Genomic DNA, 12,289 nt, shown 5'->3' on the forward strand with positions numbered 1-12,289 from the left:
TTCATGCAGCACCGTAGAAAACTGGTACTGCCGTTTAAGACTTTTGCCTATAACAGAAAGCAGAACATGTATCAGGCTGTGGAATATTGATCGTCCCGGCTTTCCTTTAACATGTAGTCAGGCTACCATTTTCAGTATCATTCTGCACATTTTGTTTTGCAATTCTATTCCAAGCAGTATTTCTATTTTCCTGGCTCATTGTAATCAAAGCGTACCAACTTGAAAGGTGTGTTCTAATTGGAAATTATACCAATAGTGCAGTCAGTTTACCAAAACAGATGCCTGCTTCTGAAACTACACCATGTCACTGCGAATTTTCCTGGGTGGATTGGGCACCTGGAAGAGATGCAGAGGATGGTGGAAGCAATCTTCCGGAGGTGGCGAATTAAAAAAACACCTCTGGAAGCCCTGTCCAAATAGGGACAGCGTCCACATTTCAACATCAAGGGGGTCCATTTTACGCACCATGTGCATAGGACCGCTGCTACCCTTGCAGTTGGTTGCAGCTGATGGGCCAACAGCGTGTGTGCCAGCGATGCCATGGAGGCACCTTCGGTGAAAGGGAATCGGCTGCCATCAATGGCATGTCTTCTGGTTGGGGAGACATCACATTGCCACAATTGAATATCTGAGAAAATAATTAATCTGAGAAAACATTGTTCAATGTCCATTCTGTCCGATTAAAAAAAAAAGAAAAAGAGCACCCAATTATTTTTTTCCAATTAAGGGACAATTTAGTGTGGCCATCCAGGGAGAATGTGCAAACTTCACACAAACAGTGACCCAGGGCCGGGATTGAACCCGGGTCCTCAGCGCCTTATGCAGTGTGCCAACCACTGCACCACCATGCTGCTCCCATTCTGTGTGATTAAAGACAACCAGAACAGTTAGTTTGTCAGTTGTCTGTGGGACAGTTTTAGTGTTGTCATGATTTATCAATACTGATTAATTGGTTTCTAATAGTGTATTTTGAAGTTGAATAAACTTGCATCAAGTAATTGTATTACATTTGAGTAATTATAACTCAAGATTTTAATACAATAGTCAGATTTATGGCTGTTCTAATCACAAGAACCGCATATGGCTCTCTCCCAATGATATTTGTTCTCCTCTCCTCAGTCATCTTCCTTTGCTTCTTTTCTTCCTCAATATGGAGATGCCGGCATTGGACTGGGGTGAGCACAGTACGAAGTCTTACAACACCAGGTTAAAGTCCAACAGGTTTGTTTCGATGTCACTAGCTTTCGGAGCGCTGCTCCTTCCTCTTCCTCAAGGCAGTGTTCCACAATGAATACAGGTTCACAATTGTTGGCAACCCTCCAATATCTCTCATGAATAAAATGTGTGACCCTGAACAGTGAACTTTTACAGAAAGGAGGACATCACTGGCAAGTCCAATCCTGTCCTCATTCAATACTAACTTAAATTTAATGCGCCTGGGGCTACTGGCTAGTGATTAAGAACAGGAAAACTAGATGATTTTCTTTCTCTCCCTTGCCTGGTGCAAGAAAATTTCAGTGTCCCAAATACTGTCTTGGTGTAGGATAGATGGGTAAGCGAATGTGGTGTGGGTCCTGAAGGTCAGCCGTCTTGGGACCCAAAGGTCAGCCAGTTGGCAAAAAACGGGTCCCCGAAAAGTTTGAAAACTGCCACCCTAGGATGGAATCCATCCAGACTTGATGATTTGTCAGCCCACAGCTCCAACAATTTGCACAATATCTCTTTCAAATTTTTCTGAATTCCTCCCTCCATTTCCCAATTTACAGCTATTTCTCGGATGTTACTTGTATCCTTGGTGAAGGAAATACCTGTTCAATTCATCCGTCATCTCCCTACTTTCCATTATCAATTCCATAGATGGGCTTTCTATAGGATCAACTCACTTTCTTAACTCATCTATTTAAATATCTATACATATACAGATAGTAAATCTGTCTTTATATTTCCAGCTATCCTTCTCTAGTAATGTACTTTTCCCTCCTTATCAATCTTTGAGATTGTTCGCTGTTCTTTATATTCTGTCCAATCTTCTGATCTGCCACCTGTCTTTGCGAAATTAGATGTTTTTGATTCAAGTCAGATACTGTCTCTAACTTCTTTAGTTAACCACAGATGGTGGGTGCCTCCTTGAAATTTCTCTCTCGTTCGATGTATTCTGGAATATCCCTTTAAACATCTGCCACTGCATCTCCATTGACCCATCGCTTAATCTAATTCACCAGTTCACTTACTAGCTCCACTTTCATGCCCTTACAATTGCCCCTATTTAAGTTCAAAATACTAGCCTTAGATACACTTTTCTCTCCCTCAAACCGAATGCAAAATTCAATATATCTAGGGGTGCCTTCATCATGAGTTTATCAATTAATCCTATCTTGTTACACAATACAAGGTCTAGTATAGCTTGCACTCTGGTTTACAAGTCTATCTGATTTCTTGAGTGCTGCTCTACAGTGGTTAAAAAAGTTGAGCATCTAGATCTTTTTCATCATCAATATTTTTGATGCTTATCATGGCTTTTTCCGCTCAATGTTGTGCTTTATGCTTATTCGTGTCAAGCTTTGGTGGCTATAATTCTGCCACCTTCAAATCTTTTCACCTCATTTTGCAATTCCTAAGCTGTCTTCCCAGGATCAACTCTTCTTCACCTCGTTAGACATTATTTCGATCTTTAACCACTTTTCATTGAGTTTCTGAATCCAAGTGGTTGATCCAGGAGCAGTCCAACACCAATCCCTGGGACACCGCATATAGTAGTCAAGAAGTTGATTATGCTGAATCTACCCATGCTGAATATATTACTGTAAACATACTCAAATTTTCTACTGATCATCTATTCTATTATTTACCTAATATTGACCAACAGCTTTGTCATTGCTCGTGACATTTAGAAAGGTATGGCAAACCGAGGGCATTTACACACAAGTTCCGTTATAATCAGAGCATTGTTTACATTTGCCCGGCTTGAATTTCTTGTCACAAACGCAATTGCAGCCTGGCGCTTGACCTGCTTTTTGTTATATGACAACTGCATGATCCGGACATTCCAGGATTTCTCATTTGAAATATAATTCTGTACGTTTTGAACCAATGAAAAGGAAAAAAAAGAAAGAAAAATACTTACTACAGAAAGCACTGGTCGAGGGTTGCGGTTCAAACTGCCGGCTGCTGGTCTCCCCCAACGAGAGATCGGGCTCCTCGGAAGAACAATGGCCATTCCGGCATTCAACCCTTTGACTGATATCCGAGTGCGGACTGCTCTGCTCCTCTTTGATATCCTGCGACTCACCCGTTGTGGGGATTGCGTCCATAAGTACGGGCCGCTCGCTGGCTACCCGGGAACCGAGCACCACATCGAGCTGCTCGTAGAAGCGGCAAATCTTCCTCCCGCTGGCGCTGCAGCCCCGCTTGATGCTGTCCTTGGCCAGGGTGTATTTCCTCTTCAGCCCCTTGATGCGGATGCGGCACTGCTCCGGGGTGCGGATGTAACCTTGGTCCAGCAGCTGCAAGGAGATGAACTTAAAAACGTGGCTGTTGCGGAGCTGCTCGTCCAGCGCCGTCTGCACGTTCTCCTCGCTCCACACAGCGATCAGCGCCAGGGTCTCGGCATCGGACCACAGGGCACCGCGTTCAGACCTCACCTCCGACATCATTGGAAATCCAAGCTGCCGGCGCCCCGGAGACCGTCAACAAAATAAACAACACGAAAACCTCCCAACTCCGTCCAGCGAGCAGCTCCAGGGCGGCCACGCTGCGGCCCGCCCCAAATAAACAGCAAGGAATGCAGCAAAACAAAACACCAAAGAAAAGCCCCGAGATTTAAACAAACGGCTCACATGAAAGGCCCCTTCAAATTTGCCCCCTCTGAGAACCATGGGTAGACGCCGGCGTCATGACCACTTCCTGGCGTCGTGACGTCAGCGGGGCGTGTCGGCAGCCGGGCGCCGGAAATCCGTCATTTTACCGCCGGGGGCGCCCGGGGGGGGAGTAAATGTGAAGGCTGCTTGTTTCCCTAACTGTAATTGTGCGCGAGGCTCAGCGACATGCTGATATAAATGCTCGGGTTGGCGCGCGCGAATTCCGCGCAGAAGATGTGCAGCTCCGCCAGGGCTCGGCTGCACCGAGTCTGCGAACGATGGCCGGCCGTGTGTCACATTCTGCAGGGTCCGCCCTTGGCAACCTCTGCGCCGAAGGTCTGGGTGAGTATCACCTAAAGGCTTCCCGCCTCCGCCCACTGACCATCTCACGACCTGTGATACTGGGGTTGTCCCTCAGGAGACAGTGTAATAAATCGTGTCGTGCTTAAATCTCTTGCACTTGATCACAATTAACTCGTCCACCTCCGATTTAAACTGTCGGTCAATGCCACTACTTTGGGGCATATATTAATTCATGTTTTTTTTATCCATTAGACTTACAAAGCCAGAGCTCGGAATGTGGACAGGGGCGAACCCCTAATCCAACTCCTTGCCTGCTCCAAAAAACAATTCAAATTAAATCCAATTCATGGTCTCTACAAGAGAGACATATGAGATCTAGGCATTACACCTGATCCCACGCTCATCTTAGCCAAAAGGCCAAGAAGCGCTTCGCTTGATCTTAGCCAAAAGAACAAAGAAAAGTACAGAACAGGAACAGGCCCTTTGGCCCTCCAAGCCTGCGCCGAACATGCTGCCCGTCTAAACTAAAATCTTCTACACTTCCTGGGTCCGTATCCCTCTATTCCCATCCTATTCATGTATTTGTCAAGATGCCCCTTAAATGTCACTATCGTCCCTGCTTCCACCACCTCCGGCAGTGAGTTCTAGGCACCCACTATCCACTGTTAAAAAACGTGCCTCGTACACCTCCTCTAAACCTTGCCCCAAGCACCTTAAACCTATGCCCCCTAGTAATTGACCCCTCTACCCTGGGGAAAAGCCTCTGACTATCCACTCTGTCTATGCTCCTCATAATTTTGTAGACTTCTTATCAGGTCGCCCCTCAGCCTCCATCGTTCCAGTGAGAACAAACCGAGTTTATTCAACCGCTCCTCATAGCTAATGTCCTCCATACCAGGCAACATTCTGGTAAATCTCTTCTGCACCCTCTCTAAAGCCTCCACATCCTTCTGGTAGTGTGGCGACCAGAATTGAACACTATACTCCCAAGTGTGGCCTAACTAAGGTTCTATACAGCTGCAACATGACTTACCAATTCTTATACTCTATGCCCCGGCCAATGAAGGCAAGCATGCCGTATGCCTTCTTGACTACCTTCTCTACCTGTGTTGCCCCTTTCAGTGACCTGTGCACCTAGATCTCTCTGACTTTCAATACTCTTGAGGGTTCTACCATTCACTGTATATTCCTTAAAAGGATGCATGTCATTTTACCACAGAATAAGTTGCCCTTCGGTAGTAAGTTTTACTGAGCCGGCTAATTTCACACTAAAGTACGCGGTTGATGTGATTCAATGTGAAACTGCTTCAAGAATGTTTAGTTAGCAATAATGAAGATTACACAATAATCTTACTCAATTGGTAAGAATCTTGTGAAAGTCTAAATCTTATTACCAACACATTAATGAAAATATATCGAAATCAGTTACTTAAATTTTTCTGAATGGAAGTGTTGAATCCAAAAAGCAAAATATGACAGTCGTTGAAAATCTGAGATAACGTGAATACTGGCAACACTCATGTTTTGGATCCATTGCTTTTTCGAACTCTCAAGCGGTCAGCGACCTGTGCGCTCTTGTTTTTCTCCACTGATGTTGCCTGACCTGCTGAGTATCTGACTTGCAATCATTTATCCAGTGAGCATGAAGAGAAGATTGGTGTGGAGTTAGCTAACACAGCAACTTGTGTTATGTTAAAGGCATTATATAAATTCATGTTAAGGTGGTTCACAGGAGCATTTAAAACAGAAAATTGACATTGAACCATACAAGGAGATGTTCGGGTAGATGACTAAAGAGATTGGTTTTGGATTTGGGTTTATTGTCACGTCTACCAAGGTACAGTGGAAAGTATTGTTCTGCATACAGTCCAGACAGATCGTTCCATACATTTGGAAAGAATACGATAGATAATGTAAATATATAGACACAGGCATCGGGTGAAACATACGGAGTGTATTACTACTCCGTAGAAAAGATACGTGGAATGATCAGTTCAGTCCATAAGAGTCTGATAACAATGGGGAAGAAGCTGTTTTTGAATCTGTTAGTGCGTGTTCTCAGACTTTTGTATCTCTTGCCCGATGGAAGAGAGAATAACAAGAGTTGGAAGGATCTTTGATTATGCTGCCTGCTTTCCCAAGGCAGGGCGAGGTGTAGACAGAGTCACCGAATGGGAGGCGGTTTCACGTGATGGACTGGGCTGTGTTCACAACTCCTAAATGACCCTCTTATGGACTGATTTCATTAACACTACACCCTGTATGCTTCATCCGATGCCAGTGCTTATGTAGTTACATTGTATATGTTGTGTTGCCCTATTATGTATTTTCTTTTATTCCCTTTTCTTCTCATGTACTTAATGATCTGTTGAGCTGCTCGCAGAAAAATACTTTTCACTGTACCTCGGTACATGTGACAATAAACAAATCCAATCCAATCCAAAATCTAATTTCTTACGGTCTTGGACCGAGCAGCTGCCATAACAGGCTGTGATGCAGCCAGATCGGATGCTTTCCATGGTGCATTTGTAAAAATTGTTAAGAGTCAATGTGGACATGCCGAATTTCCATAATTTCCTGAGGAAGTATAGGCGCAGTTGTGCTTTTTAGGTCGTAGCGTCGACCTGAGTGTACCAGGACAGATTGTTGATGTGTACACCTACAAATTTGAAGCTATCAACCATCTCCACCTTGGCACCATTGATGCAGACAGGAGTGTGTACAATATTTTGCTTCCTGAAATCGATGACATGCTCCTTAGTTTTGCTGATGATGAGGGAGAGATTGTTGTCATTACACCACATCATTAGGTTCTCTATCTCCCTCCTGTATTCTGACTCATCGTTGTTCGAGATCAGACCCACTATGTTTGTGTCATCAGCAAACTTGGATTGGAACCAAATTTTGCCGTAGCTTCGTGTGTGTATAAGGAGTATAGTAGGGGGCTAAGTACGCAGCCTTGCGGGGCCCCGAACTATTCTCCCGAACCAGTAGCGCAACTCTGCCTCCCCTTTTACATTCCCCTCTATCCCGCCTGAAACATCTAAATCCTGGAACGTTTAGCTGCCAATCCTGCCCTTCCCTCAACCAGGTCTCTGTAATGGCAACAACATCATAGTTCCAAGTACTAATCCAAGCTCTAAGTTCATCTGCCTTACCTGTAATACTTCTTGCATTAAAACATATGCACTTCAGGCCACCAGACCGGCTGTGTTCAGCAACGTCTCCCTGTCTTCTCTGCCTCAGAGCCCCACTGTCCCTATTCCCTAGTTCTCCCTCAATGCTCTCACCTTCTGACCTATTGCTCCCGTGCCCACCCCCCTGCCATACTAGTTTAAACCCTCCCGTGTGACACTAGCAAACCTCGCGGCCAGGATATTTATGCCTCGCCGGTTTAGATGCAACCCGTCCTTCTTATACAGGTCACACCTGCCCCGGAAGAGCTCCCAGTGGTCCAGATAATGGAAACCCTCCCTCCTACACCAGCTGTTTAGCCACGTGTTTAGCTGCTCTATCTTCCTATTTCTAGCCTCACTGGCAAGTGGCACAGGGAGTAATCCCGAGATTACAACCCTCGAGGTCCTGTCTTTTAACTTTCTGCCTAGCTCCCTGAACTCCTGCTGCAGGACCTCATGCCCCTTCCTGCCTATGTCGTTAGTACCAATATGTACAACAATCTCTGCCTGTTTGCTCTCCCCCTTCAGGATGCCCTCTACCCGTTCGGAGACATCCTGGACCCTGGACCAGGGAGGCAACATACCATCCTGGGGTCTCTTTCACTTCCACAGAAGCGCCTATCTGTGCCCCTGACTATAGAGTCCCCTATTACTATTGCTCTTCTGCGCTTTGACCCTCCCTTCTGAACATCAGAGCCAGCCGTGGTGCCACTGCTCTGGCTACTGCTGTTTTCCCCTGATAGGCTATCCCCCCCGACAGTATCCAAAGGGGTATCTGTTCGAGAGGGGGACAACCACAGGGGATTCCTGCACTGACTGCCTGCCCTTTCTGGTGGTCACCCATTTCTCTGCCTGCACCTTGGGTGTGACCACATTTACATAACTGCGATCTATGACGCTTTCCGCCACCTGCATGCTCCTAAGTGCATCCAATTGCTGCTCCAACCGAACCATGCGGTCTGTGAGGAGCTCCAGTTGGGTGCACTTTCTGCAGATGAAGCCATCCGGGACGCTGGAAGCCTCCCTAAACGTGAAGCGTGGTGGATTACAATACTGACCCTTCATCTGTTCTTTGGTGTGCCGGGTACCCTTAGTCAAGGGCAGGTTCTACACTACTCTGTCCTATGTATTGGAGCATTTACCTAAGTTTTTAATACATCACACATTCATAAATTCCAAAGGGGGCACTACAACATTTCATCATTCATTTAACTTCTTTACACAAAGGAGAACCTCTAACGGTCCTTACCTAAACTACACTTATGCTGCTAGCTCATAACCAAAAAGAACTTGTATTACAGTACAACATTTTTTAATGATGGCAGCATTACATTCCTACTTAACTAGGGGCTGTTTAGCGCAGGGCTAAATCGCTGGCTTTGAAAGCAGACCAAGGCAGGCCAGCAGCACGGTTCAATTCCCGTAACAGCCTCCCCTAACAGGCGCCGGAATGTGGCGACTAGGGGCTTTTCACAGTAACTTCATTTGAAGCCTACTTGTGACAATAAGCGATTTTCATTTCATTTCAACTTATTACATTTATCGAAACACAAACTTTATTTATGAGAAGAGGGTTCAAAAAGAGTGTGGGGTCTGTTGAAGTCCAACAAAAGGGGTTCGGACTGTATACATCGGGGAGCGGGAGGCTCTCCTTCGCCATTTTCAAAGTCAAAGTGCCTGAGCGACACTGCAGAGTATTGCAATAGGGCTTCTACCGTGTATGAGAGGGAATACCATTTTACGATGTTTTTTTTTTAATAAACATTTTATTGAGGTATTTCTGGTATGGTGACAACAACAAAATAAACAATATACATGAAACCATAAACATAGTGCAAAAGCCGTTTACCTTTCGTACAGGTCCCACCCTTATTTTTTTTTTTATAAATGTTTTATTGAAATTTTTTTCCCAAACAACAATTTTTCCCCTCTTACAAAGCAAACGCAACAATAACAATACAGAAATTTTAAACAATACACAAGTAACAAAACCCCTTTATCTTTGACCTAAACTAAACCCCCCCTCCCCCCCCCCTGGGTTGCTGCTGCTGGTCATCTGTCTTCCCTCTAACGTTCCCCTAGGTAGTCGAGAAATGGCTGCCACCGCCTGGTGAACCCTTGAGCCGATCCTCTCAGGGCAAACTTTATCTGCTCCAGTTTAATGAACCCCGCCATATCATTTACCCAGGCCTCCAGTCCGGGGGGTTTCGCCTCCTTCCACACGAGTAGGATCCTGCGCCGGGCTACTAGGGACGCAAAGGCCACAACGTCGGCCTCTTTCGCCTCCTGCACTCCCGGCTCTTCCGCAACTCCAAATAGAGCTAACCCCCAGCCTGGTTTGACCCGGGCCTTCACCACCCGCGAAATCACTCCCGTCACTCCCTTCCAATACCCTTCCAGTGCCGGGCATGCCCAAAACATATGTGCGTGATTTGCCGGGCTCCCGCCACACCTCCCACATTTGTCCTCCACTCCAAAGAACCTGCTCAATCTTGCTCCCGTTATGTGTGCTCTATGTAGCACCTTAAATTGAATCAGGCTAAGCCTGGCGCATGAGGAAGAGGAATTTACCCTGCTTAGGGCATCAGCCCACATACCCTCCTCTATCTCCTCCCCTAGTTCTTCTTCCCACTTTCCTTTTAGTTCGCCCACCGACTCCTCCCCCTCTTCCCTCATCTCTCGGTAAATCTCTGACACCTTGCCCTCTCCGACCCACACCCCTGAAAGCACCTTGTCCTGTATCCCCTGTGTCGGGAGCAATGGAAATTCCCTCACCTGTTGTCTAGTAAATGCCCTCACCTGCATATATCTCAAGAAATTTCCCCGGGGCAACTTATACTTTTCCTCCAATGCTCCCAAGCTCGCAAAAGTCCCATCTATAAATAAATCTCCCACCCTCCTAATTCCCAACTGGAACCAGCTCTGAAATCCTCCATCCATTCTTCCTGGGGCGAACCTATGGTTGTTCCTGATTGGGGACCCCACCAGGGCTCCCCGCACCCCTCTCTGTCGCCTCCACTGTCCCCAGATATTCAATGTTGCCGCCACCACCGGGTTCGTGGTAAACTTTTTAGGTGAGATCGGTAGCGGCGCCGTCACCAGCGCCTCTAAACTCGTCCCTTTACAGGACTTTCTCTCCAGTCTTTCCCACGCCGCTCCCTCACCCTCCATCATCCATTTACGTATCATTGCCACATTGGCGGCCCAATAGTAATCGCCCAAGTTCGGTAGTGCCAATCCTCCTCTGTCCCTACTACGCTGAAGGAACCCCCTCCTTACTCTCGGAACTTTCCCTGCCCACACGAAGCTCGTGATGCTCCTGTCTATTTTATTAAAAAAGGTCTTAGTGATTAGTATAGGGAGACATTGAAATACAAATAAGAACCTCGGGAGGACCATCATCTTAATTGCTTGCACCCTGCCCGCCAGCGATAGAGGCTGCATGTCCCACCTCTTGAAGTCCTCCTCCATTTGTTCTACCAACCGTGTCAGATTAAGTCTGTGCAAGGTTCCCCAGCTCCTAGCGATCTGAATCCCCAGGTATCGGAAGTTTCTTTCCACTTTCCTTAGAGGCAAGCCTTCTATCTCTCTACTCTGGTCCCCTGGATGTATCACAAATAATTCACTCTTTCCCATGTTTAGCCTATACCCCGAGAAATCCCCGAACCCCCTCAAAATTCGCATAACCTCTATCATTCCCCCCGCTGGGTCCGACACGTATAACAATAGGTCATCCGCATATAACGAGACTCGGTGTTCTTCTCCCCCTCTAATCACCCCTCTCCATTTCCTGGAGTCTCTCAACGCCATGGCCAGAGGTTCAATTGCCAACGCGAACAACAATGGAGACAGCGGGCATCCCTGTCTTGTTCCCCTATATAGTCGGAAATACTCCGATCTATGTCGACCTGTAACTACGCTTGCCGTTGGAGCCCCATAAAGAAGTCTAACCCAGCTAATAAACCCGTTCCCAAACCCAAACCTCCTTAACACTTCCCATAAATACTCCCACTCCACCCTATCAAATGCCTTCTCTGCGTCCATTGCCGCCACTATCTCTGCCTCCCCCTCCACTGGGGGCATCATTATCACCCCTAATAGTCGTCGCACGTTAACATTCAGTTGTCTCCCTTTTACGAACCCTGTCTGATCTTCGTGCACCACCCCCGGGACACAGTCCTCTATCCTCGATGCCAGTACCTTTGCCAACAATTTGGCGTCCACGTTCAACAATGAAATGGGTCTATAGGACCCGCACTGCAACGGATCTTTATCCCTCTTCAAAATTAACGATATCGTCGCCTCCGACATCGTCGGGGGTAGAGTCCCCCCTTTCCTGGCCTCATTGAACGTCCTCACCATCAACGGGGCCAACAAGTCCACATATTTTCTGTAATACTCCACCGGGAACCCGTCTGGTCCTGGGGCCTTCCCTGCTTGCATGCTTCCCAGTCCCTTAATAACCTCGTCCACCCCAATCGGTGCCCCCAGGCCTACCACCCCCCGCTCCTCCACTTTCGGGAACCTCAATTGGTCCAGGAACTGCCGCATCCCCTCCTCTCCCTCTGGGGGTTGAGACCTATACAGTTCCTCATAGAAGGTCTTGAACACCTCGTTTATCTTTCCTGCCCTTCGCACCGTGTCTCCCCTTTCGTCTCTAATTCCTCCTATTTCCCTCGCTGCTGCCCTCTTTCGCAATTGATGAGCCAACAGGCGACTCGCCTTTTCCCCATATTCATACCTCCTCCCCTGTGCCTTCCTCCACAGTACCTCCGCCTTTCTGGTGGTCAGAAGGTCAAATTCCGTCTGGAGTCGTCTCCTCTCCCTGTACAATTCCTCCTCCGGGGTCTCTGCAAATTCCCTATCCACCCTTAAAATCTCCCCCAGTAATCTTTCCCTTTCCTTGGCCTCTGTTTTCCTTTTGTGGGCCCCAATGGAGATCAGCTCTCCTCT

General features: G+C 46.9%; 2 protein-coding genes across 11 annotated transcripts in view; one reads left to right on the forward strand and one right to left on the reverse strand.

Annotated features, from left to right (window-relative positions):
- Positions 1–3,951, reverse strand: part of LOC140399152 (myb/SANT-like DNA-binding domain-containing protein 2) — a 43,562-nt gene extending 39,611 nt beyond the window's left edge. For both annotated transcript variants that reach the window (XM_072488413.1, XM_072488422.1), the window contains exon 1: positions 3,125–3,951. In XM_072488413.1, coding sequence (XP_072344514.1) covers positions 3,125–3,653 — 529 coding nt within the window. In that variant the 5' untranslated portion in view covers positions 3,654–3,951. The remainder of the gene's footprint in view (positions 1–3,124) is intronic.
- nubpl (nucleotide binding protein-like) overlaps positions 3,952–12,289 on the forward strand; it is a 203,511-nt gene continuing 195,173 nt past the window's right edge. For 6 of the 9 annotated variants that reach the window (XR_011937640.1, XR_011937639.1, XM_072488359.1 and 3 more), the window contains exon 1: positions 3,953–4,199. Coding sequence is in view for 5 of the 9 variants with exons in the window: in XM_072488359.1 (XP_072344460.1) it covers positions 4,056–4,199 (144 nt within the window). In the remaining 4 variants the exon portion in view is untranslated. Of the gene's footprint in view, positions 4,200–12,289 lie in introns of all 9 variants that reach the window. The other 3 variants (XR_011937644.1, XR_011937642.1, XM_072488397.1) reach the window with 1 other exon arrangement.

The sequence above is a fragment of the Scyliorhinus torazame genome, chromosome 2 (genome assembly GCF_047496885.1).
Source record: "Scyliorhinus torazame isolate Kashiwa2021f chromosome 2, sScyTor2.1, whole genome shotgun sequence".
NCBI classification, from domain to species: Eukaryota; Metazoa; Chordata; class Chondrichthyes; order Carcharhiniformes; family Scyliorhinidae; genus Scyliorhinus; species Scyliorhinus torazame.